At 45.6% G+C, this 26251-nt stretch overlaps 1 protein-coding gene across 2 annotated transcripts in view; it reads right to left on the bottom strand.

Annotated features, from left to right (window-relative positions):
• The window catches only part of LOC116845662 (myocardin-related transcription factor B), a 232522-nt gene extending 213323 nt beyond the window's left edge, over positions 1 to 19199 (bottom strand). Inside the window, exon 1 of one of the 2 annotated variants that reach the window (XM_032818645.1) lies at positions 13618 to 19199. In XM_032818645.1, the coding sequence (XP_032674536.1) occupies positions 13618 to 13657 (40 nt within the window). In that variant the 5' untranslated portion in view covers positions 13658 to 19199. The remainder of the gene's footprint in view (positions 1 to 13617) is intronic. The other variant, XM_032818646.1, reaches the window with a different exon arrangement.
• Between the last annotated feature and the right edge of the window lie 7052 nt (positions 19200 to 26251).

The following is a 26251-nucleotide window of genomic DNA, read 5'->3' as shown; positions in this document are numbered from 1 at the left end:
TTATCAACATGCAGTCTATGTGTCCTTCTACAAAACATCTTATGGGCGACTAAACCCAAACGTTATAAAAAATGTCTTATAGACGACTAAAATTAATTAAAACCATTTTCTGCTAGTTGCGCCATTTTTCACTAGTTGCATCTTTTTTGTCCATTTTTAAGGATCAAACTTGTCAATAAATATCCTAAAAAAGAAGGAAATTGACCACACTTGATTTTTTGAATGATTGTGAAGAGTGCTATCTATACTCCTTAAACTGTGTATCAATTTTTGCCGAGATATACTCCATGTGGTTTGAATCATTCTTGCACAACTGCGGCCAACTGTGCTAGATTCATTAGGATTGATGGTTTACAGGGCCTTTGGCCTGTTGCGGCTAATGTATCACGTTTTATGCGCGCGAGAGAAGCTATATATCTGTGATTACGTTTGTGACAATTCGATACATTGTTACTCGAGTGTACGTTAGTCCCGAGCCACAATAGATGTAGCAAGCTTTAAGCCTTAAGAAATTGACCAATCGATTATTCGATTATTCTCCTCAAATTTGACTGTGATTGGTCAATTTCTTAAGACTTAAAGCTTACCACACCTATTGTGGATCGGGACTTATAGTTCGATATTCAGTACAAGTGAATTTTCTCTTTCTGGCAACATTGTGCGCGAGGTGTGCGTGTCGCATGCTCCGACCGTTAGACCATCTCCTAAAAGCGTATAATAACTCCCGCCGACCACGTGACCGGGGCGGTTTATATTTTGTTGTTGATTAATTGTGTACCATCTGCACGCAGAATCGGGTATTACGCGCGGGACATCAATCGCACGTCGCCGGCATTCGCGTATGTAAACTCGCCGTGTGCGCCGCTGCGCCGAGCTGCGAGACAAATTCCCGTTTTTCGTCGGAGTTGGAGCGGATCAGCCGCACGTGGGTGGCGTGTTCAGTAACTCGTGAACGTCGCATAAAGATGCCCGAATTGCCACGTTGAATCGCGGGCTTGCGAAATCCGCTTGCTCACATCGATATCGCGATATTACCGGCCGGCCGGCCGACCGACCGACCGACAAACGGGCAGACAGACAAACAGACGGACCGAACGAACGAATGGCCGCAGTCGCGAATTTGTCGTCCTTGACAGACAGCCGGTTAATTACGAAGGGGGCTGGCGTCGCCGTCATAATTCCCCCCACAAAATGCGTGAAATATACGTACGGCTGTTCGCTAAAGCGCGATCTCAAAATGATCGCGGGGAGACCTCGGGGATATAGACACTTTTCAACATTATCGCGCGATGGACTTAGTGCCAACTGCACATCGGCGCCTTTCGAAATTAGGCCAGCTCACAGGAACAATGTAGTCGAGAGCCAAGTTAAGACACACGAGGGCTTTTAACGAAATCGGACGAATATTACCGGCCGCGACAAACTGCGCTCGTTATTTCCAAGGTCGAGAGTCACTTGGAGAACGAGTCGGTTACTTCGACGCGGGGAGATTAACCGCGCGAAGGGCGCATAAATAGGACGTTCCCGATAATTGGTCTCGCTTTACCGTGAGAATTGGTATATCGTAAGAGAAATCAATTAAAAATGACTTCGCAAAAATAACGTTTCAGTTTTTATTTTCAGGTGAACATCAAGTCTGTTTTTGCAGCTGCATTCAATTACACTTCAAAAAATACGCTTCAAAAAATTAAGTAAGCACGTTTCTCGACACTTGGTGGAAGAGAGAAATAGGAACCTTATAAAATGGCTCAGAAAGTGCAACTATATGTATTCAAAAAAATATAACCTCAATTCTGCTTCAAGAAAACATATTGACTCAAGAAAGAAAACAAGTTAGAATAATATTTACACTGAGAGAAAAAATATCTAAGAAATAAAAAATATTTATTCGGTGGCTATTAATAATTTACTTATACTAATATAAGATATTTTTCAAATAAGAAAATATATATTGTTTATTCTATTTAAATAATTTAAATTTAAATAAATATGCTATTAATACAAATAAATAATTTTTATTTCTTTTTATATTTTTACTTTTAGTGTAGTATATTTTCAAATTAATAATTCATTTCATTAGAAGAAAAATGCTTTTTCGGTTTTTGTTTGGAATAAGGGATTACAGGCAATAGCATCTTGCAACTAAAGTTTTCTTAGATATTAAAATATTTTTTTTTTATTCTAGAATTTTTTTAAGATCATGATGCAAAAATATCCAGCTAAAAATGAGATTATATACTTTTTGAATATAAAAAACGTATTTATTGTATGTGGAAAATATTTGGCACACTAAACATTATGCATGATAAATTTTTCCCCTCGCGATTCTAATTGTTAAATGTACTCGTTATTAATAGTCAACGTTCCCGTGAATTTATTGATTAGGTGTTATTTGGACGAGCGTACGGCGCCTCAGCGGCGAGTTTATCGCGCGGCAGAGATCATAGATTCAGAAAGCAAATCGACGAATTGTCGTAGTACAGTGCGAGGGAGTGCGCACCTGCCACCGCGACAGGAATACACTGGTCGCCTAATTTTCTAGGAGCACGCCACGGCTCGATAAATTTGTTTATTCCGCGGCGCCAGAGTCCAGCGATTCGCCAAAACGCGCGTGTAAGCGTGCAACGATGCATCTCTCGCACGCGTTTCGCTCTCATTCGCTAGAACTCACTCGCTAGAACAGCATTTGACACTTTTACCTCGGGTTATAATAAGTGACGCGTCGCACAAGCGGTTAGACAAGCATGTCAAACGCGCATTCGCGCGTTAAGGAGCGTGTTAAGGACAAGACAACGGAAGAATTATAGCGAACGCCTAGGCGAACGTGGGTGATGTCGAGCAACGCCACTTCTACAAGAGTTATGTAAATGCATTCGCAAAATATGTCTTTATTTAATGAACGTTTACAACCCATTTCGCGTCACGCGGAATGACATGATTGCGAGCGCACCGCGTATACAAAGTGCTCGAGGCGTTCGTCTCCCTGATCGCGCGAATGTATACACGCACGTGCGAATAAAATGTTTATTGCGAGATTAACTGCAAAATTTAATCCAGCTCGGTCAAAAGGTCTAGTAGTTAATATGGGGAACACACAGATATTCTGTCTTATATATGTAGATTTTTCAAATAAGAAAATATACATTTTCTTAAAATCATTGCTTTTTACGAAAACAATTGTTTACTTAAAAAAATTTAGACTTAAGTGAGTATGTTGTTAGTACCCAACCAATAAATATTTACTACCTTTTAGATATTTTTTTCTCAGTGTAGGAGGTTCCCACTCAGCCAATTGTTCTCAGGTATCTCAACTAAGTTTTAATGCAGCCGAATGCTCAGACGAATGTTTTCGGTCGCTGTGACAGAGAGATGATTTCCCGTTGATGAGTTTTTCATCTGGACCCCATCCAGTTACACGAGCTGACATTTCTTTTTTGTGCACATTCCGCGAGATATGATTTTCTTTTCACCAGAGAGAGATCGACTGCGGGGTCGGAAGGAAATGCCGTGACACCGCGTTTCGCTCCTAATTATCGACATCCGGGGTATTCGCGTGTGTGATTCCTACCGGTTATTTATAAACTCCCGGTATCCTCCGACGCAGCGATTACACATTTCCGCGGCTACCCGGCTACTTGGTGCTAGCCGGCTTCTAGTCCGCTCAAAAATATCCGAAAAAATTCGTCGCGCCGAAAATTGGCCGCCTCCGTCGGGGTGGCGAACGATTCTCCTCGTGTCGAGCAACTCGCGACTGAGAAACGCGCCCGGAAGGCAGCCAATTCCTCACTATAGTTTACCCGCGCGTCAGACAGCCGCACAATGACGCTAACAGGAAGTAGATAATGGGAAATCTCTTCGACACTGATTCGTGCCAAGTTGTCCGCGTAATTCGTCTGTTACCTAACGGACATTCAATTAATCGGTAAAGCGACTCCAAGAAGAGAAATAGAGGAATGGAGAGGAACACATCGGCGCTAACGATCGGAGACGCGAGGCGCTCGCAACGTTCGGGAAAGTGCGTCAACCCCCGACGAGCGATCACATAGATATCGAGGGTTCAGTTCATTGGCACTCGATAGCTCTCAATGGCACTGACGTCGATCCGCTCGACAGAATTACCCGTCGAGATCGTAAGGTTATTCAATCAACTTTCTGGCACACCGCGATCGCGACGGAGCCAATTCACTGCGCGATCTATCATATTCTTGAGTGGCAGATTCGTTCAAAAAAATAAAAAGGAGAGGGGGGTTTTATTCCGCGGACACTTCGTTACCAAATTCTTCGATGCGCGCATTTTCAGGCACGAGGACGTTCGAAAATAATGTCCTACCACAGTAGCTACAATCTTCTGAGCTACTTTTCAAGAACAAGTGCGGCAAGTGAGGATCAGCGACGAAGAGGAAACGAAAGAATATCGACGCGTCGTGGTCGCTCGTAACACGCGATTGCATCATCATCGTCACACATCGTCAGCTCGCCGGTTCTAAACCGTTAAAATCCAAGAAAGCTGGAGAGCAACGCGCGGCGGCGGTTTCTCCAAAATGGCTCGTGAAAAAGGAAGCAGTGAAGGTGGGTATTTCGTTTGGGTACCATCCAGGTCATCCTCCGGACGACGTGCCGCGGACGAGAGCGGAGAAGCGACGGTGAGGAAGAAGATGAAGAGGAGGAGGAGAGGAGGAAGAGGATGAGGAGAAGAAGAAGGAAGACAGTGAAAGTTCTTAGCGGACAGAGACGGTTGACAGAGGCAACAGAGTTAAAGAGGCTAGACTGATCTCACGTTGGGCTCATTAAGGGCTACAACAGCCGCGTCGCTTCCTAGACTCCTCGCCAAGTCCACGCCAGGCGTCGTCATATCTCGTCGGATCGTCGTTTTTCATCGCGGGTTCCGTTGTTCCATTCGCGGACTCCCCGAGGCGTTATTAGCTGTATATATGGTGTTTCGCCGTCGAAATGGGAGGGTTCTAATTCCCGTCGTACTATTTACAGTCGAGGCGCGTCGAAATAACGTCGAGCGGGAGAAATTAACGTAGCGTGTCCGGTGATTATCACAATGCGTGAAGAGAGAGAGAGAGAGATAGATAGAGAAAGAGAGAGACAGAGAATGACAGAGAAATCCCTCGTCGCCCTAGCCGAAGCTAAGTCGATAATGGCGAGATACAGAGTGGCGTACAAGCAGCGGCACAGCCAAGCATGAGAATCAAGTCCCTGAGAATGCGAATCGAATGACGAAATCTCGTTGTTTATCGGTCGATTTTAACCGGTCCCGAAATAATCGATCGCTCGGACGCGACACGGTCGCGAATCAAGAATGTCTCGGTCCGATTTACGGGCGAAGGAACCTTTGCAACAATGCGAATTGGCGCGACCAGCCGGTCGTGTGGTCGCCGCATATCTTCGCTCCTCTCTCTTGCCTGCTGCAAAAGGCACTCGTCCCGTTCTAAGTATAGCGAGTGATCTACGGCGATAGGATAACGGCGATGTCTAGCCCCGACCGACCAATCGACTGACCGGCCAGCCGGCCGGTCGACGCTCCGGACAAGTGCGCGCGATTTGCAAAACGTCGCGCCGCCGAAAAATCGCTGGCAGTTTCGATTAGCGCGAGACGACAATGTAATAAGAGCGATCAGAGGAGACGAGCGCGTTCGGCATCGCGCCGTGACGCGACCGCTGAATCAACGTTACGTTCCAACGATGCAAATTGGACGGGAACAGCCGGGCGTCGCCGCCGCCGGTGGTCGCGTGTAATAGCTACGCGATCTAATTTCGTGTGCCATCCAGCTCACTGACTCACTTGGCACGTATTACCGCGTATTCTTTCCTATGCGTCGCGCTTTCGTTTCGCGGAAAATACTAGGCGATCGTCGGACGCGTCGCGAAGGCCGCGAGATAAGCTTTCGCGACTTCGTTGAGTCAACAGAGGAAACAATCCACGCGATTTTCCTGCCCCCGCGTTTCTTTTTCTTACACGAGCCTTAGCTTGAGAATCAAAAGGGCTTACTTAGAATACGTCAAGAGTACAGCTCCTGGGTCTAAATTCAAAGACTCATCATAAGAGCTGCGTCGCTCTAGATCTCATTGTTAAGCCAGAACGGCTGCGGGATCGCTTCCGCGGCGACGACGCCGACGGCGAAGGTGGCCCGGCGATTTGAGGAAGAAGACGCACGATAGGGAAAGAGGCGCGACGTCGTGTTCTCGTCGGTTCAGTGGTATCGTAAATGAAACAGAGACCTCGGAGACGAGGCGAGTGTGCAGCGCGGGTGATCCGTTTATTTTTACAGCAATGCCAGGGTGAATGCTCCGCGGAATGTTTAACTTCGGCACATCGGGTGCGCGCGCGAGAGAGAAGCCGTCCTCGCATATATGTACGTGCATATCTATATGCCACCGCCGAATTTCACCGGCGTGCGTAATAAACGCGATGATTCACGTCGCGCAATACCGGGCAGCGCGAAAACGCGAACCGACAGCGAATCGAACGTGCCGAAAACTCTGCTCCGTTCATGTCTAAACTTGTCATTTTGCGGCACCTGAGTCGGAATTTTGATCCTACATTCGACCTTAATATTCCACCTAACACGTCCACTTTGAGACTCTGAAGCCTACATCAGCCTCTCTTTTGATTTTATCTGCAAGAGCGCATTAGTATATGTGACATTAGGGTGGTCCTTATTTTACTCTTGGTCAACATTTTTTTTCCAATTTTTCCCGTGGCACCCTCCAAAAAGTGTCCATTTAACAAAAAAGGAATCCTTGCCAAACTTTTGCTCGATCGGATAACGAGAACCCGTGCCCCTGAATCGTTAAACATTGGAGTACCTTTGTATTAACAAAATTTTGACCAAGAGTAAAATAAGGACCACCCTGATGTGACATCCTGTAAATAGTTGTTACTCAACTTAAGGTACCATTTTTTCATTCGCAACTAGATCAAAACTAGATTATTGCAAGAGTGCATTAACATGCAACACCCTCTTTTGATTCTATTTAACTTACTAGCTTTGCCTATTTAGAACCTACAAGTGGCATTTTGCGCGTTTTCTGCTCACTCAGAGACGTTAAGTAAGACTTCAGTTTCCATGTGTATTAAACATACACTGATTCGTCAGAATATACAAATATTAGAAAGTTCAGGTTCAGATTAAAAGTGGAGTTAAAATTTCGGGTGATTTCCTGTCGAGGCTCGAGTGGTTCGTCCGGAAATCACTGTTGAGACTGGCTCTCTGAACTGAGACATTAGTCGCGAATATTACTTGGAAAAAGTCGTGGATATTTTTTGAGTAGGAAAAAGTTTTCTAACGTGTTATTCGAAGAGATTAAGCGCTGCACTCGAAGGGAAACCGTCACTTCGTGAAGTCAGCGAAAAATCGCGAAATCGGCGTGCGGATTTTCAGCCAGCGGTTCATCCGCCGCGGTTTGTTTTCACAGACCGATAAGAATGTAAAATGATTAGGAAAGTATAAAGAAAAAGCGGAGCATGGACCAGGTTCTGCACTATATATACCAAAGCGAAAGAGACCGACTGGATTCGGGGTTGTCGGTCCATTAGCGATGTTTTGCGCGAGCAAAGTGCGTGCGTGCACAGCTGTTACGGCGTAAACTACGCTTGCGTGCTGCCAAAAGCAACAGGAGAACGCGCAGCCTCGAGCAAGAGGCGGAAAAGACTACGGGGAAAAGAAGGCAGCGGATACGCCGCGTCCGCGCGAGATCAATACTCCATCGAGATCTATCAATGATGATGCCGGTCTTAATTATATCCGGACTCACGCGATTCATGGAATACATCCTGCGTCATGACACGGCGAGTCCGTGGATCCGCGCGTGTCGACACGCAGGAGACTCAAATACGGAGACAAAAATGTTCATGTCGACTTGGTCGAAGGAACGACTATTAATATATTGAGCCCGGTGAGACTCGACGTTTACGAATAATACTTCTGCAATTTGCCAAGGAAGATAGCGCTCTGAATTAAGAATCAAATTTATTATAGCAATAACGAAATGTTACGCGGACGACAAGTGGATACATACGCGACATCTTACCGCGGAGAATATTATTAAATGGGACAGACTAGAGCCAAGCTGCGAATACAATTTAATATTCGCGCATAGTTACTCGGTCGCCCGATTTTACGGTATTATTTTCGTGTGGTAGCGACCGTTCCAAACTGCCTTTCGTAAACACTTCTATTAGACTTATTCCCGGTTTCGCACCGGTCCTTTCCGGATCGCTCCAGCTAATAACGAGGAGAACTCGACACGGCGACGACGGGAAGAATAAATTACAGGTGCGGCCATATTTCGCGCGCGTTAAAGGAAGTCTCGTATGCGCGCGCGCGTGGTCGCTGTGGTGAACGCCATTTCGCGCGAACCCGCGGCGTATTTTGACGCGGCTTATAATCGGCGCCGACCACGAAGCCCGAAAGTTCGCGAACGTCATGAGCCTTGGAATGCGATCCGCGGCGGGAGGATGCACGTAATCGCGACGACGTAACGCGTAAGCTTGTAACCACGAGTGTACGTGGGCGCTCGCGTAAGACTTCCACTCGAAGACGTCGTTGTCGTCGTCGTGGTTGTTATATTAGTGTGTGGCGGGCGCATAATACTCACTCGATCGTCGTATGCGAGAAATAATCCATAGGTGTGAGGGTGTCGCGGTTTGGAGTCCAGCCAGAAAGCGGCAAAGGGGTTGGGAAACGAGAGGGGCAGCCGCCCACGCTTCGCGCATATCTTGCCGATAAATAATCGAGAGAGTCGTCCAGAATCGCGAGCTGCCAAATTCTCATTCGCGAACGAGCGGCAGCAGTTGCGAGTCCTGCGAAGGTCGCGTCTCACGCTGGACACATTCGACTTTACTAATTTATCCCATAGACTGACCCTAATCGTCTGTTTTGCACAAAATGATTCTGTCAAGTCAAGCAACGTGGCAATCAGGATCTTATTAATAATAAGAGTTATAGAATATTGTTTGTTAATAATTAGGACTCAATCTCAACATCATCTCCCGTGTCGAAATTTCAGTTCCACTTTCGATCTGAATTTTCTATCATTTATATATCAGTGAAAGATCAGTGTATATTTAATACACACGGAAATTAAAGGCCTATTAAGCTTCTCTAAATAGCAGAAAATGCACGGAATGTCACTTGTAGGTCCTAAAGATAATTTGTCGGCAAAGTAAGTTAAATAGAATCAAAAGAGATTGACGTAGACTTCAGAGTATCAAAGTAAATTAAATGCAGCATTGAAGCCGAAAGCAGGATTAAAATTTCGACTCGGGCTTATACAAGCCAAGATAACTGACTGAAGTCAACCTGATCAGGATTATGAGATAAGTTTCTAGTCTGGTATTCGTTCCTCGCGGAGATGATCTCCCTGATGAGCAACTACCTTTAGTGTCTATTCACTTTCCACATAAAAAAGAAAAGTGTGTAAAGCAAGATTTGACAGTGGCACGTCGAAAATGACGGAAAAGTCGCAAAAGGAAAAAAAATTGTTGGATTAACTAAATGAAATATGAACGAATCAGAAATTCCACTTGAAGTTAGCAGAATTCTGTTTAAGTCGACAAGATTCTGGTTAATCGAACAAGATTTCCGCTTAACAAGAAATCTTGTTAACTTGAAGAAAATTCTGCTAAATTTAGAACCGCAATTTCTGATACTTGTTTAATCCGACCAAATTTCTTTTTTCCGTACAGCGACAACGACGCGACGGCTGAACAAAAATGACGTACGATCCACCTGTTGGCGCACGTTCGCGATCTCACCCTCGCCTAGGCCCGCCTAGATTTACAACGTTTACACAGTAAACCCAAAGTCGCTCGAAAGAGTTGCTCTTTAAAAGCCATTTAATTTACGCACGCTAACGTGGGCGGCGCGGCGGCCGCGCCGGTGTCCCGAAATTCTCAGACCTATTCCACAATATTTATACGCGGCATTCTTTCCACGTCCCGCGCTATTGACTACCGCGCGGTCGCTTTTCAGAGGAAACGATTAATCACATCTGTTGCGATTACGCGCGTGAACGCACGCACGCATTTCGCGGGCATCTCGCGCCGTTGCGAGAGCGAAACGAATCTGTGTGTCCGAGCTATTGTCAAGACCGGCCGGATATCCAACGTCAGGCTTAAATATAACCTGTGTTTTCCATCGACAGCTGTTCGCCGCTATGTTTATGAGCCATTCGCGTACCTACGAATCACTTTAATGCCGTCGCCGTCGTCGTCGCGAGATGGACTGTTGAGGTCGTCCAAAAATTTCGGACCATATAACACGGAGAAATTCTCCCTCCCTCCTTACCTGTCTTTTCGAGAGCGCGAGAATGAGTAATCGTCGCCAAGTTACGGTATACAGTGTGCGGGATAACGTGCGTTTACGCAACGAAGCGAAGCTGTAAAACCGTATAGCTGGAAGCCGCCGGCCATAAATCGAAAAAAGCAGCGCGAACGATTACGAGCCGCGCGAAACACGTTCCCGTGAGGAAGATAAATTTAGATCGAGATTTATCGATCGTCTCCACTCGGCGAACGATCCTCCCTGCGGTCATACGATTGTCAACGCCCACACGCGCGCCGACGATTTTATACTTATTGACCGCGGACTCGGTGATCATCGCGCGAAAAGAAGCATAGAAATAAGCTTCGCGTTATGTAACACTTCGCGATCAAACGACATGGAAATAAAAAAGAAACGAAGTAAAGAAAAGAAGAAAAAGAAGACGAGGAAAGATAAAGAGAAGACTCGCCCGAGAAGACGGAGCGAGAATAAAACTTCGTCGTTCTTCTCGTCACGCTTACCATTTCTCTCGAAAATACGAGAGAAACTGGATGCAAATGGACGATATATTACTCGCGCGCATGATGAGACAAAACTCAAGCACGCAACCTTCAATTTTTTCAAGCGAGATCGCATCATCCTTCCGATATGTATTCGCCAACGCGGCCGGCTCGTTCGCCTCATACTCATGGGGTACTGACGTAAGACTTTCGACGTGCATTCCGGCCGAAAGTTAAATAAATCCATGGAAACTTCCGTCCCGGGATACCGAGATTGTCGCGAGTTTATGCAACAATTCGCGAGGAATGATTTCGAATGCTTGTCATTCCGGCAAATGAAAGCCAAATAATGATCTAGAAGCCAATATTCTCTAATTAAACAAGATCAGCTTGTTTGGCTCTTATTTGCCGGAATTTCAAGCATTCAATATTATTTCTCGCGAATTCGAGTGCTTGAAATTCGACTATAATTAGACTATATTAGACTTCCTTCAATTCGACAATATTAGCTCCTAGGTCAGCCTGCTCGGCTCTTGCTTGCCGGAATTTCAAGCATTTGAATTTATTTGTGATTATATGTCGTTAGAGCCGTTTCCTTGTTTGAATTCATGAGAAATCCTTCCACGAATACTTCCTGTTTCAGCCGGGATTAACTTAATCTGCAAATTAGATCGCAATGTTCGATTTCACGCGCGACGAGAATCGGTCCGTTTGATCTCCGAGCTAATCTAACGCAGCTCGAGGAGCGTTTGAAAGCACGGACGCGTTCGTTAAGATTTTCGTGACCGCCACGATCATCTTGATTAATGACGTCAGAAGAGAGAGAAAACGTATGCCTACAAAATTCTTATAAAAAATAAGAGGTTATGTCCATAAAATGACACTTACGATCGATTGAGCACATTTGTAAAATATTTCGAAGACTTTCCTTTTACTGTAACAATCAATAAACGGCCATAAAATTCACGCTTCGAAATCATGAGAAAATGTAGGCTAAAAGGAAAGGCTGCGTGTCATGTTAACTTTACGGTTATTTATTGATCGTTAGAACAAACGGAAAGTTTCCGGAATTATGGTGGACTAAAAAGCTTTCTGACTCGATCCGTCACGGATTCATTTCGCGCAAAATCCGATGTATAATTAGCACGTCGCAGCGCCCACGGAAGCACGCGCGCCGACTTCATTTGTCATTCGCGAGGAGGAGGTTTGTCTTCCTAGGAAACGCGCGACGTCGGCGTGCGTTCGTTCTCTTCCTGACTGCGGAGACACAGAGAAGACGACCACGCGAACGGTAGAATCGATCGAGAGGGAATTTTTGCCACTTTGGCACTTACCGTGCCAATGTCTGACTCTGTACTTCGCGACGACGGTGTTTACAAAGGCACCAACAGATGCGGCAATAAAGAAAGATCGCGCGCAATCGTCCGGCATAAAATTGTTGAACAAAGTAAAGTAGGTCAACACCGGGAATCGGAGTGATCGTTAGCACATTTGCACGGGCGCGGTGTGTTTACAGGGAGGGGGATTTAATCGCGAAAGAAATTCAAATAAACGCTACCGAGATCCTGCTTCTGAATATGATTTTTAAAATAGCCACTGTTCCCACACTCCTAGACGATCGACTCTCTCTCTCTCTCTCTCTCTCTCTCTCTCTCTCTCTCTCTCATATATGCACAGACACTCTCTCTTTCTCGCCGATAAATCTCGCGCAATATTTCGACTCTACTAGGCGTCGCGGATCGCGCGCAACCGGCGCGTAAATCGACGGCTGATCCGGCCGGGTCCGACCGGATAACCGTCAACTGCACCTACAGATAAGAGGGTGAACAACCGTGGGTAAAAATACTATGGCGGCATGGGAGAGCGCCGAGAGGTAACGAGGAAAGAAAAGGAGCAAGACGGCCGGCGAAAGGGTTGAAGAGAAAAAGCCTGAGGAAGAGAACGGGACGGCGACGGAGAGCGACGCGGATGGACGAGGGGGAGAGGAGGAGGGGTGCAGTGTTGGACGTGGTCGCCGGCCGATCCGGAATGCGCTTCGCGCATTCGTCTCGGTCTGCCTCAAGCCCTGGTCCAAATGTCCGGTCGCGCGGTCGTGGAATAAATGACCCACAAATAAAATAGTCTTATCCCAGTTAACAAGTCGCGCGTTCGCGAAAAGTCTCGGTCCCCTCGGCGGATCCGAGACTTGTAGCATGTCGCCTCTAAACGAGGCGAGTTTCTCCGTTCATCACGCTCATTCGCGGGACAAACGGTCCGCGAATTAATCAACTCCGTCCTAATTAATTCGTCCGCCGCTCGGAGAACTTCATTACACTCCGGCGATTGCGGTTGAAAAAGAAAAAAAAGAAAATCGAGCGGGTCGGGACGCGACGCGCGAGATCTCACTTTCGATACACGACGCAACGGCACGCGACGCGACTCTTAATGACGAGGCGAGTCAAGTAGGACTTGTTACTTGCCTACATGCGGCAAGTAACTCGCCGCTTGTCTCGCCTCTACCTCGTGGACTTCGCGCGCGCGCGGACCCAGCGGGAAACCGCGGCGATCGTCCATGCTGCTGCTCACTCGCACATAGAAAGAAAATATTTGAAAAATCTCTTCATGGGACAAAGTTTATTTCAAAGAATGTTCAAGTATCTTCTTCTCAGTGCGCGCGGATATATGACGGTGAGGGAGTGAGTGGGAAATCTGAAACGGCACACAATCGGCTGGAACGCAACGATCTTTATTAGTCAACAGCAGATGTTAGTCGCTGGCATCGTTAAGTGTGTTAAAGGGATCGTCACACAGCGAGGAGGTGCAACACACTCGTCGACGTGGCGCGGCCACGTCGCGTGGCGTACCGTCACAGTGTTTACAGCGCTTTGCCCTCGGCTCAGGCATTCTGCGGTGACCTCGTGATCTCACCGATATCCCATCGTCGGTTTATGCACTTCGCACAGAGACACGCACGTGCGCGCACATTCACATGCACCCACTCCTCCTGCCTCCCTCTCCCGCCCACCCGTTCTCTGCACTTTTCGCGTGCGGGAGCGCCGCGACGGCCGGGACCGCGCGTCGTCGAATCAACGTTACCCCGATCAGACCCGAAATCGCGATGTCGTCTCGGCGCGCAGCCACTCTGTCATTCGCACTGCTCGCGCGGATCATCGAGCGTGGGCCGCAGGTCCCAAATTCTCGCTCAAAATCGCGTCATGCTGCGTCGAGCATTCGGCGGAGAAACGTCTTCGAATCGAAAAGAGACACGGAATAGTTCCGCGCATTCCAAGTTGTCGAATTCGCGCGGTGAGTTCGGCTGTCTACGTTAACAGTTTTCTTCCACTTTGCTCAGTCGGATGAGGAAACTTGACGTGTGAAATTTTGCACGTAACCTGAACGACCAACACGTCCAACTGGGAATAACGCACCGATGGCGCGCGCGAGCATTTATATGTACAAACTTCCGAAAACAGAGAGCGGCCGACTGTTTTCGCCGTCTCGAGATTACAGGGAATGCGTCTATCTGTCTGTCTGTCTGGGAATGATACGTTGCGCTTCGCGAGATAAGGCACGCATGCATGCATGCATGCACGCACGCACGCACTCGCGACGAGCTTCAGAGATCAACCCTCCTCCGACTCGTCATCTCGCTCAGGTCACCTCGCACTTTTCTCTCTCACATCGTCCCGTTCTTCCTGTCCACGCGTCTCGATTTCCCGCGATCGCCGTGACGTTCGGCGATCAGAGACCCGCCGGCATAACGATCACTCGACTCGGGAAGCTTGGGAACGAGTTTTCACGTGGACAGTCCCCTTCAGTCCCTTCAACACGAGCACGCGGGCGACTTCGAACTTTCGGAACCACCGACGAGAAAGTGCAACCGCGCCAGGATGCACCGTCGACAACGACGATTCCGATCCTTGCCGTGATTACGGGAATCACACGAGCTGGTGCGTGGACCGCGCCGACGAGTTTGCACGAGCTACAGTCTTTCGCGGCGCTCGGCGATCCTGACTCATTTCCGTGGACCGAGTGTATCGATAGAGCCGCTGGGGAGTCGCGCGCGTACGGGGATCGTGGCGAGGTCGACGTAGGCGAAGGTGGTGTCGCGGGTGTGTTCACATCGCGAGGTGGAGGGCGTCTAGGTCGCCGTAACGCCTCGCAGCCATGTCACACGCGCACTGACGGACGCCCGACGGCGACGCCGACGCTGACGCCGGGACGCTGCCTTCGGCCGGACTCGGTCCACCATCTCGGAAAGCGTCGGGACGCCTGCCTGGCGCCGTGCCAAACGTGCGACCAGGCTGGCTCGATCGATCCTCGCTAGAAGGCGTTAACGCCGCCTTACGAAACCTCGCACCTTGCTTACGAGATCGCAAACAATCCCCGACGACGACGACGACAACGACGACACCGTCGCCGTCCCTTGGCGGCGAAAAATCATTCGCGATCGCCACACGATCTTTACGAGCGATACCCATCGTCAAGAAGATACACACGGGACACGGAAAGATTATTTTTAGTAGAAATTATTATAGAATTGTGTAGCTGAGAAGTGGATTGACATTCTGCAGTAATTAACTTTTTTTTCACTTTATACATATTCCGTTTATATTTTAGGAATTTATATTTCGAGGGTAAACATTTCGAACAAAATTCACTATGTTCCTCAGCAAGATAGATGCCTTATCGACAGTTTATTTCTGCACTTCTAAAAATATAGTAAAATTGAAGGGAATTTATAAAAAAAAAAAATTATAATATTCTCTCCCTGAAATCGTCGATTTTTTTAATGAACTTTGAATAGAGTAACCAGAGATTGAAAAACGACATTTGGAAAATCTAAATATACACAATTGTAATAATAATATATAATAAGAATAATATAATATATTAATAATAATACTAATAATATATTAATAATAATATAATATAATAATAATATTATAAAGAGCATAAAAATTTTCGTCTAAAATATTTTTTACATGTACCCGGGGTTTTAAAGATACTTTTAACAAATTTCCTTTGGGGGAGAAGGGTAATTTCAACCCCTAAACATGCGAAGAAGCCCGAGTCAGAAATACATATTTCTTTACCGCTCTGCGACATATTCAAAGCTTGTTAAGAATATTTTCATATTTTCTCGAGACCAGTATACTTGAAGTGGCCGAAGACAGGATACAAATCGAAGCTCGACCTGATCGAGCCGGTATAAGATCTAGAAAAGTTCGTGACAGGTGTGACGGTGCTCCATCTCTGGACGGGTTTATTCGAAAGATCGTTTGTCGTGTAAGCGCGACGGCGCGTAAACAGAGCAACGGCTAACGATCTTCTCCAAGACCAGGCTGATCCGGTCGACCGTCGGCCATCCCTCCTCTCTTCCTCTCTCTATCTCTCGCGTTGTACTATGCGTCCAGCGGTGTCACGATGCACGTACGCGTGGAAACGAGCGCGGTCAATGATTTACGAACGACAATGACGTTTGCGGTAATAACCGTGCCAAAAGCACCGACCAGTCGCGCGAGACTTTCCTCGAAACTCGGTTCACGACGATTAGACGAACACTCGTTAAAGTTCCGCCATATAACACGCGCGTCAGTCAATGCGGCTCGTTGGATTCGACGGACCCGTCGCGGACGGACACGACGACGGGGCAAGGTAGGCGAAGACAAAGAGGAGAGCAAGGTGTTACACGACGGTGGCGAGTGGGCGCGTCCGTCTCTCTCGCCGGCGAGAGTGACGTCACCGGGCCGATATAAAAGAGGCTCTAAAAGCGAGCAGATGGCCTTTATAGTTGACCATAGACCGTGCCGCCGTTCGTCTATACCGGTATATGGCGGGAATCGCGAGAAACAACTCCCGCCCCGCTATTATCACGCTCAGTTTGCGTCTTTAACGTCGCGATGAACAAGAGAAGGAAGAAGAGTCCGAAATCCGAGTCGAAATTTTGGCCCGTATTAAACCTTGAATTCCACAACGCAGTAGGAGCTAAGTTAGCAAAGCAGATTTAATTCTAATGATACAATTTACTTCTACTTTGACCCTGATGATATCTGAAATTTCCCTTTTCACTTTTTTTAGCGTTAAAACAGATTGTATTATCGTAGGATGTTAATAGTAAAGCTGAAAGTAGAGTTAAAATTACGACTCGAGTAAGTTAAAAAGTAGGTTAAAAAGAATCAAAAGAGGCTGATGTAGGTTTCAGAGTATTAAAATAGATGCTAAATGGAATAGTTAGGTTAAAAGTAGAGTCAAAATTTCGAGTCCGGAAGAGCGACGATGGCCAAACCTGCAGCCGACCACCATCTTCGTCTGCGCAGACTTACGTAATGCGGTCGCGAACAATCGTGCGTTTAGACATCTCTGTGTATCCGTTGTTCCTACGACGAGAGCATCGGCAATTGCGACAAATAAACGCGATGATCGTTGTACCCGACTATTAGACGATCAGCTGAATTTTTTGCAAGAGAAAGAGAAAGGGAGAGACGGGACAAAAGAGAGAGAAGAGTAAGACGAGAACACAGAAGGGATTCTGGTAACACGAACGGTGTAAAGCGCACGAGGAAACGTATACGGCGCGTATACGACTCCGATTGGAGTCTCAGCAAAGGGACTGCATTTATATCGGGCTTAATTCCCCGTTGCAATCGCGAATATTGTGTACATCGTACGTCAGCGTCAAGAGGCACGGTTAAGTGCGATCGTTAAAAAGGGTATCTCGTAACTGAGGCGAGCAGCGACTTTTTCCAGCATTATTTCTTACGACCGGCGGACAGTTTAAATGAAAAGGCCGAGGGAAGGACGAGGCGACGAGACGTCAAGACGGGGAAAAAGAAACGGAGCCGAGAGGAGGCGAGAGAGAGGAGAAGTTTTATCGCGCGGCCAACAAATAAACGAGCATGCGCCACGGCGTGGAGAACAGGGAGGAAAAAGAGATCGCGAGAAAGTAACGAAAGTACATTTTATTGAGTTCTGGGTGGCTGTGTTGCAGGCGCAAGAACGTACCGTACAAGTTAATAAATTCCGAAGTTTCCCTCGCGAGCAATGGCTGGCCCGCCCGTCTCCTCCTCGCCCGCCGCCTTTTATTCCGCGCTACAGACGCGCTACAGGGATTTCACGTTAGTGCAAAATAACGCGCTGATTCTCCCCTTACTAAATCGCACCCGCGCCTGGTCGACACGGCCAGGTCGCGAATTAATAAACGCGCTTACGCGCAGCCGCACGGCGTAAATCAGGCCGAGCGAAGAGTCGCCGCGTTACGACCTAATGTGTCGTAAAGGTGGCGTCGGTCGTATCAAAGTGCCTGAAAAAAATGCGACTCGCATGTCGGACGCGAGTAAGCACTTGCTTCGCGGGAATGAGACGGCGACGACGATGGCACACTGAGAGAAAAAATGGTTAATCTTCTAAAATTATTATTTTCGACGCCAACTATATCTCCCTGCTGTTCTAGCCAAGAAGTAGCAATAGCGATACGTTGGATTGTGTAATAAGAGTGATTTTGAATTTTTCAGCTAAAATATAACGATTATATATTCATGAAATAATTAATATAATTTTATGAAACAATGTATGCAACGGACAGCAGAGGATCATAGATTGAAATGGCGTATACATTGTTTCATAAAATCATAACGATACAGAAGTACAATCGATTCATTTTACATGAAAAACTCGAAATTATTTGTTACACGATCACACTACTTTGTATTAAACTCTACTATTACTTATACGTTTGTATTTAACTCTACTAGTTGGTGGTAATAATCTTATGCACATTATTACTGTCATCTTTATGTTAAAATAACGAGAAAATATGGTTGGGATAAAAAATAACTATAATTCAAATTAATCATTTTTTTTCTCTCAGTGCATGTAAGCTAATATTATTAGTAATGTATGATAATCATATTAACTATACATTTACCACAAAAATTTCAAAAAAGTTCTTTCACAAAAGTTCTTTTATTATATGATTATAGTAACTAATACCAAACTAATACCAAATAATTTTTTTATTGCATTTCCGAGTCCCGCGCCGTTGGTTCTCGCATGAACTGTATCGAGCGCGAATGTCGAAGCCTGGTTGAAGGCTTCTCTCGCGAAAGAGAGGAAAATAACTCTTTCTATCACGGACGCGACCGTGTCTCACGGGTCAACGGCGATTATGTCGGCATAGTCGCTTTTCGAGGAGGCGCGCAACACGGTGGCTCGAATTCTAGCAAGGACAACGGGCGCGCTCAGGCGAACGTTTAAGGTAACCGGTGCAAGAAGCATTGCCTAACGGTCGCTACCAAACGGCCTAGAACGGCCTTCGGTGGCTGCGAGTACGCAATGGCTGGCCAACCGAGGCGCAGAAGGCGGTTTACTACTTGAGCCGTCGTCGGTTACCGTGTCGCGCTTCGTTAAGCGCGCGTCTCTCTTCTCTCTGCCTATCTATCTCTCTCTCGTCGAGCGCAGCGAAGAGACGCGGGCAAAGCTACCGATGAAGCGTAATGAACCTCCGGCGAGAGAAGCGACTAACGAAAGGCGATTAATTAGGCGCGCCACGTGGGGAGCTTATCCGCGAGTCTCTCTTCCTCTTTCTCTCTTTCTCTCGAGATAGAGAGAAAAGCGAGAACGAGTCGCGCACGTCTGTCGCGCTAAGCGCAGTGAATTTTGCGAGTGAATCGGAAGCTGCGCGCTATCCTTCTCGCCTTTGGTCCTGCTCTCGGCAGAGCAGCAGGACCAAAGAGCCTTAACCTAATTAAGGAAGACAACCTGGGCGTAAATCACGCCCAGGAGAAAGCGATGACGAGAGATAAAGATGCGAGGAGAAGTGCAAACGAAAAAGAGAGAGAGTGAGAGAGAGAGAGAGAGAGAGAGAGAGAGACAGAAAAAGAAAGAGAGAGAGAGAGCGCGAACACGCGGTAACGTGGATTTATTTTTCCCCTTTTCTTGTATTTCTTCGCGCGCTCATTCCTTTTCCTCTTCTGTTGTATTTTTTTTCTTACACGATCACGCGCTGTGTCTTTGTACGTCGTGTATCTTCGCGGTATGCCGGGGACGCGCGATCTCGAAGGAGGTAAAGTCCGGTTCACGATAGGCGCGTGAGAGAAAAAGAAAGAATCCTAATTAAATTCGTAGAAATATGCGAGAGGTCGACCGGCTGGAAAAATAGATAGAAATCTATTCCGTTTCGGGAGTGGATCTCCCGAGAATTCCAAAAGCGTCACGTAAGCATCGGGAGTCGTTATAAAATTAGCAAATAAATATTGTCTAAGTCATCAATCAATGAATTTATGAAAAAGTATGTCGTCTGTGATAGATGCATTCGCGTGTACGAATGTATCATTCCCGGTGCAAGCACGCGTTTTTGAAATCCCAACTTATTTATAGGCGCGAGGGTTGCGCAAAGGTCTTCCCGCGCGAATTTCTCAATTTTTTCGAACCGTGGCGGCAGTCCGCGCTCGTCACTTCCGAACGCGATCATCCTTCTTCCGCGGGGGGCTTCGTTTTCTTTCTGCAACGATTAATAAATTCTCTCCGGCCTCTGTGCCCTCGTTGGGTGCCACTCGCAGGAGAGTTCACTCCCGGACGCTCTCGAGGATTAATGTGCCGCGGGGATTTATGTGCGCGATGTCGAGTGCAACTAGGTCATAATAGCGCTCATTAAACCTACGTAGGCTCACCTCCACGCGCGTGCCTTCGCCCTTCTGAAGGCACGTACACATGAACGGGAACGAAGCGCGTTTTCTTCGCGGCGGCGCATGTGGCACGACGACGACGACGACGACGAGCGCCGCGGACCAAAAAGAAAGGGTTGAAGGCGTAAGAAAATACGACAGGGTCGTAGATAGCAGGAGGGGTTGTGAGAGTGGCGCGGAAAAGGACGAGACGTGGAGAGAGCCAGCGAAAGAAACGCGGAGGCACGCGCGGACAAAAATACGACGATCGCAGGAAACGGTGAATCAAACGGACAGCAACCGCCCGTACGGAGGGTGTTTTCGTAACGATCGCGACTCATCCCTCGCCCGCGTCGTCGATGTTAAATCCACGCATCGCGAATCGTTACCGCGGCCGTTTACCGAGCGACTTCTTTCAACCAGCTTGATGTATGTCCACACGAAAAGATACACGCTGCATCCAAGTAAATGTTACTTGTTTCATATATTTGACGAATTTATATATTCGCAAATCTATCGTGAGTTTTCATTATAAGCCATCAGATTTATCTAATCGACATTTTAAATCCTAGTAAAATATTTAACATCTTAATCAAGAATAAATTAAGTCGAAATAAGAATCCGGTTTGCTTACTATGCAGAAAGTCGAACTAATTTTTTCTTTGATAAAGTTTTTTAGTATTCTTGTAGAGAGAATAAATTCTTTTAATGATGAGCTTTTTTCAGATTTGTGATAAGTATATTTTTTAAGACATCGAGAAAATATTCTTTGTTAAAGATGACCGTCGCTTGCAAGAAAGAAAATAAACTGAAATGGCTTTTCTTGGCAGCAGAATGATGTTTTTCTGTATATATGTTCTTGAATGTGTAATCTAATAAAATGCCTAATAATAAATAAAATAAATAAAATAAATATAACAGAAAAATATTATAAAATAAAATCTAATAATAAATAAAAAAACATATGATTCCTCTCGTTTAGACACATTTAAAAAATCTCCCAGTTCCCGACTGATGCGTTACTACAGGAATCTCAGCTTTGCCCATTTGGGTGAATGATAAATGCGTGACGACTCGACCATGGTCTCGTTATCTGTTGGCGTCTATCTAAGCGCGGAACTGTATATGTAATGTTGCGTATTCAAAATTTATATTTTCTCGCATGATACGAGCTATCAAAGATCTAAGACGTTTAGGAGATTTAATTATCCAGCGTGGCGCGGAAACGGAGAGGATCAACAAGATATAGTTAGTCCATTCAATTTTCGTCATCACTCGCGGTAATTGGCGTACTTTCAGTGTCGTGAACGGCGACAGAAATCGTTCTCGCATGCGTACAACATCGGAATCCCGAGCCCACGAAAATTATACCGGTTCCTCGACGCCCGATCGAAACTCTTGGGCCTTGGCGATCTATCGCAGTGATAGTCGGAGATGAAATTACATAGTCGTCATACGCGTTATCGGCCCCGCTGCCGTCAAAATCTATACAAATGGATCCTGTGGACGTTATGAAAGGCGTGCGACGCGGGGGCGTGAGAAAGGAACATGTGAAAGTGCGATGTGTCTGCGGCCAAGTCGGGACTAATTTTATTTGGCGGAGGGACACGCGCCTTTCCCGTAATTACGGGGATGTCAGTCAATCGCCGCGAGATACACGTCGAACAGTTGATAACATCTCGATTCGCTGCGATTCGGTAGAACGATTTCGGCATATACTTGAACGAAACGGCGAGCAGAGCAACTCGCCATTAAATTCGCGAATTTTTTAATCTCTCTCTCTCTCTCTCTCTCTCTCTCTCTCTCTCTCTCTCTCTCTTCAACTATTTTTAATTCTATTTTAATTCCATTCTTTTTTCTATTTTCTCTCTCTTAATTCTGATCTTTCTGTTATTTTACATTTACAATGTTCTTTCGCGTTTTTGACGTTGAGAATAGAATTCTTTTTTTTGCCAGACACATGATTAATATTTAGAATAGAAAGGAGTCGCGTAAAATGTGTTGTAGCAAAATCGATGCTACACAGAAAAATATTCTACTTCTACGAAAAGCGATTACTTACAAGTAAACCTACCTAAAACGTATACTCTGATTTCTTTCTGATTTGGCACAAATGTAGAAGTACAAAAAATATTTAGGTCATATTTTTTTATTTTGGCCCACTTTGAGTTTGACGGGCAGTTTATAACTTTTTTATATACTTTTTTATTACTATTTTTTTTCTCACTCCTATCATCAACAAAAATGCATAAGAATAAAAATTTAATACAAGATATAATTAAATAATTTTAACAAAATCGGCATAGCTAAGTTCATCAAAAAATAAACTGATAAGTATAAACCTATCCAAAAGTTACACTCCGATTTCTTCCTAATTTGACACAAATGTAGAAGTACAAAAAATATTTAGATCATATTATTTTATTTTGGCTCACTTTGAGTTTCACGGGCAATTTATAGCTTTTCTCACTCCTATCATCAACAAGTACAACAAAATTGCATAAGAAATAAAATTAAATACAAGATATAGGCGTTTTTGGTTTGCTGATTATGAATATGAAGTTGAATATGTAAAATTACGAATCATTCTAAATTCCTTTAGCCGAGATTCTAACAGAAATATTTCAAATCTATACTAAATTAGTCAAAAATGGTTCGAATCTCAGCCAAACCGAAATCCGGCAATTTTAATTATAATTTTAACAAAATCGGCATAGCTGAGATACGAAACATTCTAAATTTTTTTAGCCGAGATTTTGACCAAAATATTTCAAATATGTGCTAAATTAGTCAAAAATGATTTGAATCTCGGCCAAGCCGAGAAATTATTTGTATAATTTTTTTCAATTTTTTACATGTTTTGTTTAAACATTTTATTATTTATACAAGTAATTTTACATATTCAACTTCATATTCATAATCAGCAAACCAAAAACGCCTATATCTTGTATTTAATTTTATTTCTTATGCAATTTTGTTGTACTTGTTGATGATAGGAGTGAGAAAAGCTATAAATTGCCCGTGAAACTCAAAGTGAGCCAAAATAAAATAATATGATCTAAATATTTTTTGTACTTCTACATTTGTGTCAAATTAGGAAGAAATCGGAGTGTAACTTTTGGATAGGTTTATACTTATCAGTTTATTTTTTCCTTCTTTTAAATAATAGTTATCTTCAACAAAGAATATATTTTCTTGGTGTGTAATGGTGTTAAAATATACTCATGACAAATTCGAGAAAACACTGCAAATCCAAGTGTGTTATTTTTAAACACATAAGCGTGTAATTTGGCTGAAGCTTTTGACACGTTGCTTACGGTTTTAAATCACGTCATTTAACATACGTTTAAGAGACGGGTAAGTTATAATTTAATACGTTTAAACGTCTTAAATGATGTGACTTAAAACGGTAAGAAACAAGTGAAAAGAAATTCAACCAAAATAGCACACTTAGATTTGCATTAAAATTCATGTTATCATGTAGTTAGAAGAAAAAAGAATTTATTCTCTTTACAAAAATACTATAAAACTTCTGAGTTAAAAAAAAGATTGTTCGACTTTATATAATAAGCAAACCAGAGTTTAATTTTAATTTAATATTCTCGATTGAAATGCTAAACTTACTAGGATTGAAAATGCATTTTGAATAAATTTGAGGCTTATAACGAGCTTGCAATAGGTTCGCAGTTATATAAACCTCTGAAATACTTGAGAAACAAACAACAGTGAGTTGAATGCAGCGTGTGTGTTTTGTTACATGTACTTGACGGCGACGCTTGATAAGGATATCACGCGATTGAGGTTTCACAGCGCCAAGGTGAATGTAGGATCGCGGTGGATGAGACAACATTTCGCGATGTACCGCTTTGTTGATTATAGAACACGAGAAGGTGCTAAACACCTTCGGTAGCCAGATATACTTGTACCGGGTAAGTCGGGCCAAAAGTCCGAAATAAAGCGGCAGCCAGACGTCGCCGTGGCAATATAATGCCGAGATTAATTTCCCACGAGCCGCCCTCTCGAATGCAAGAGGTCTATTATCCACGCGCGACATCACGTCAACGACCGAAAGCATGTCGTGTTATGAGGATTCCGATTCGCCGGTCTGCGAAATTCTCCCGGTTCGCTGTCGTAATCGCGAGGAATTGCAAGACAGAATCTCGCCGACCGGTGCTGCCGCTGATCGCGCGATAGAAATTATAGTACCGGCTAAAGGCTCAATTGTAAAAGTCGATAAGAATGTTTATCAAGTATATTATCTGGACGATATTGGACAATTATCGAATTACTCAATAAAATAATTATCTGAGTGGTAATCCAGATAAATATTCTTGATAAACATTTCTATCAGCGACCTAAAATTGTTTATCCTAGCGCTGTATAAAATATTTTACTTAGAAATTGTGAATTTTAAATGCACTAATTGTAAATTCACTAAAAAATGATCAGAGACAATTACTACGGAATTGTGGAAAATTTCGGAAATTGTGGAAATAGTCGATCAGGCGCAGCGTTTTTTCAGAGGGGGAATATGCGCGACGGAACATCTTCAACATCTCCCGTCGTTTTGGCCAAAACTATGTACGCGCGATTGCGCGTCGGAAACAGTCGAAATTGCCGTGATTTCGAAATTGATGCAATTTCGGCGCGACACGTCGCGATTTTTGACGTCGACCACCGAGTAGGGTCGCCGCGCGATGCGATACGCTCCAATTTTCCGCGGTGCATCGTTCGCCACGCGAATTCCGGGTCGGTGTCGGCGCGGATTTACGATCGCTGCCGGATTTAGAGACGCGCCGGCCGCAAAACTAATTGCGGCAAAACGATCCGTCCCTAACGCAGCGGATGGGGGCCGGCGGCGCGCGATGGGCGCGAGGATGACAGCGGGAGGAAAAAAGGGCGCGGTAAAAAAGGCGGTATGGAGGCGACGATAAAAACGGAGGAAAGTGAGAGAACGTCGCAAGAGAGGCGGATTCCGCCACGCGAGCGCATCCGCGCGCCCCTTCCTTCCGCTCTCGCGTGCTCGCGAGCGTGTGTGCCTAAGCACCGGCGGTTATTACAGGAAACAGACAGTTGCCCGAGTGGACAAAGTGGTGCCATAATTCAGGAAGGATTCATGAGTAACGTTCGCGCGTCAGCCTCGCGACGTCCCCTCGCGAGGCTCCTTCACGAGAATGCGGACCCGCGTCTCGCAACCCTTTTAATGATGCTACGCTTGTAGAACGTGCACTTCTCTTAATCGACCGTCTTTTACTTCCTCCTCATGAACGACGCGCGAAAATGAGGCGGCGGCCAAGAAATTGTCGGCGCGACGAGATTGATACGCCGCACTCGCGCGCGTTTTTCGACGATCGCGCAACACGACGAGATGCGCGGGTCGTCCCGGCTCTTAGGCGACTTATCGGCAGCATCGGAAATTAAGTAATTTTCGCCCCGATGCACGCGGTATAATTCACGCTCTCGGAGAACGCGCCGCGCCACGCCGTGCCGCACCAACGGTCGTAAATAATCGCAGCCTCGTAAAGGATAATCACGAATTGCGTCATTACAAATGGTCGAGTCGAGTTGTGCATTACCAGAAGCAGCTCCTACGTCGCAGACACCGGTGCCGGATTTAAGAGCTATCGAGTCGCTCCGAAGTAGCGGCCTCGCAAATTAATCGCCGCGAAAGAGCCGAGGTAGGAGGAAGACGAAGAGGACGAGGAGCAGGAGGAGGAAGAGTAGGAGGAAGAGAGCGAAAAAGGAACACGAAAAGACCGCGAGAGGAAGCGAACAAGTGAGAGCAAGAGAGAGAGAGAGAGAGAGAGAGAGAGAGAGAGAGAGAGAGAGAGAG

Source organism: Odontomachus brunneus, unplaced genomic scaffold, assembly GCF_010583005.1.
Source record: "Odontomachus brunneus isolate Ranch 3 - 2012 unplaced genomic scaffold, Obru_v1 Obru_scaffold_054, whole genome shotgun sequence".
Taxonomy (NCBI): Eukaryota; Metazoa; Arthropoda; class Insecta; order Hymenoptera; family Formicidae; genus Odontomachus; species Odontomachus brunneus.
The sequence above is the reverse complement of the archived record's forward strand: the minus strand, read 5'-3'. Positions and strand labels throughout refer to the sequence as shown.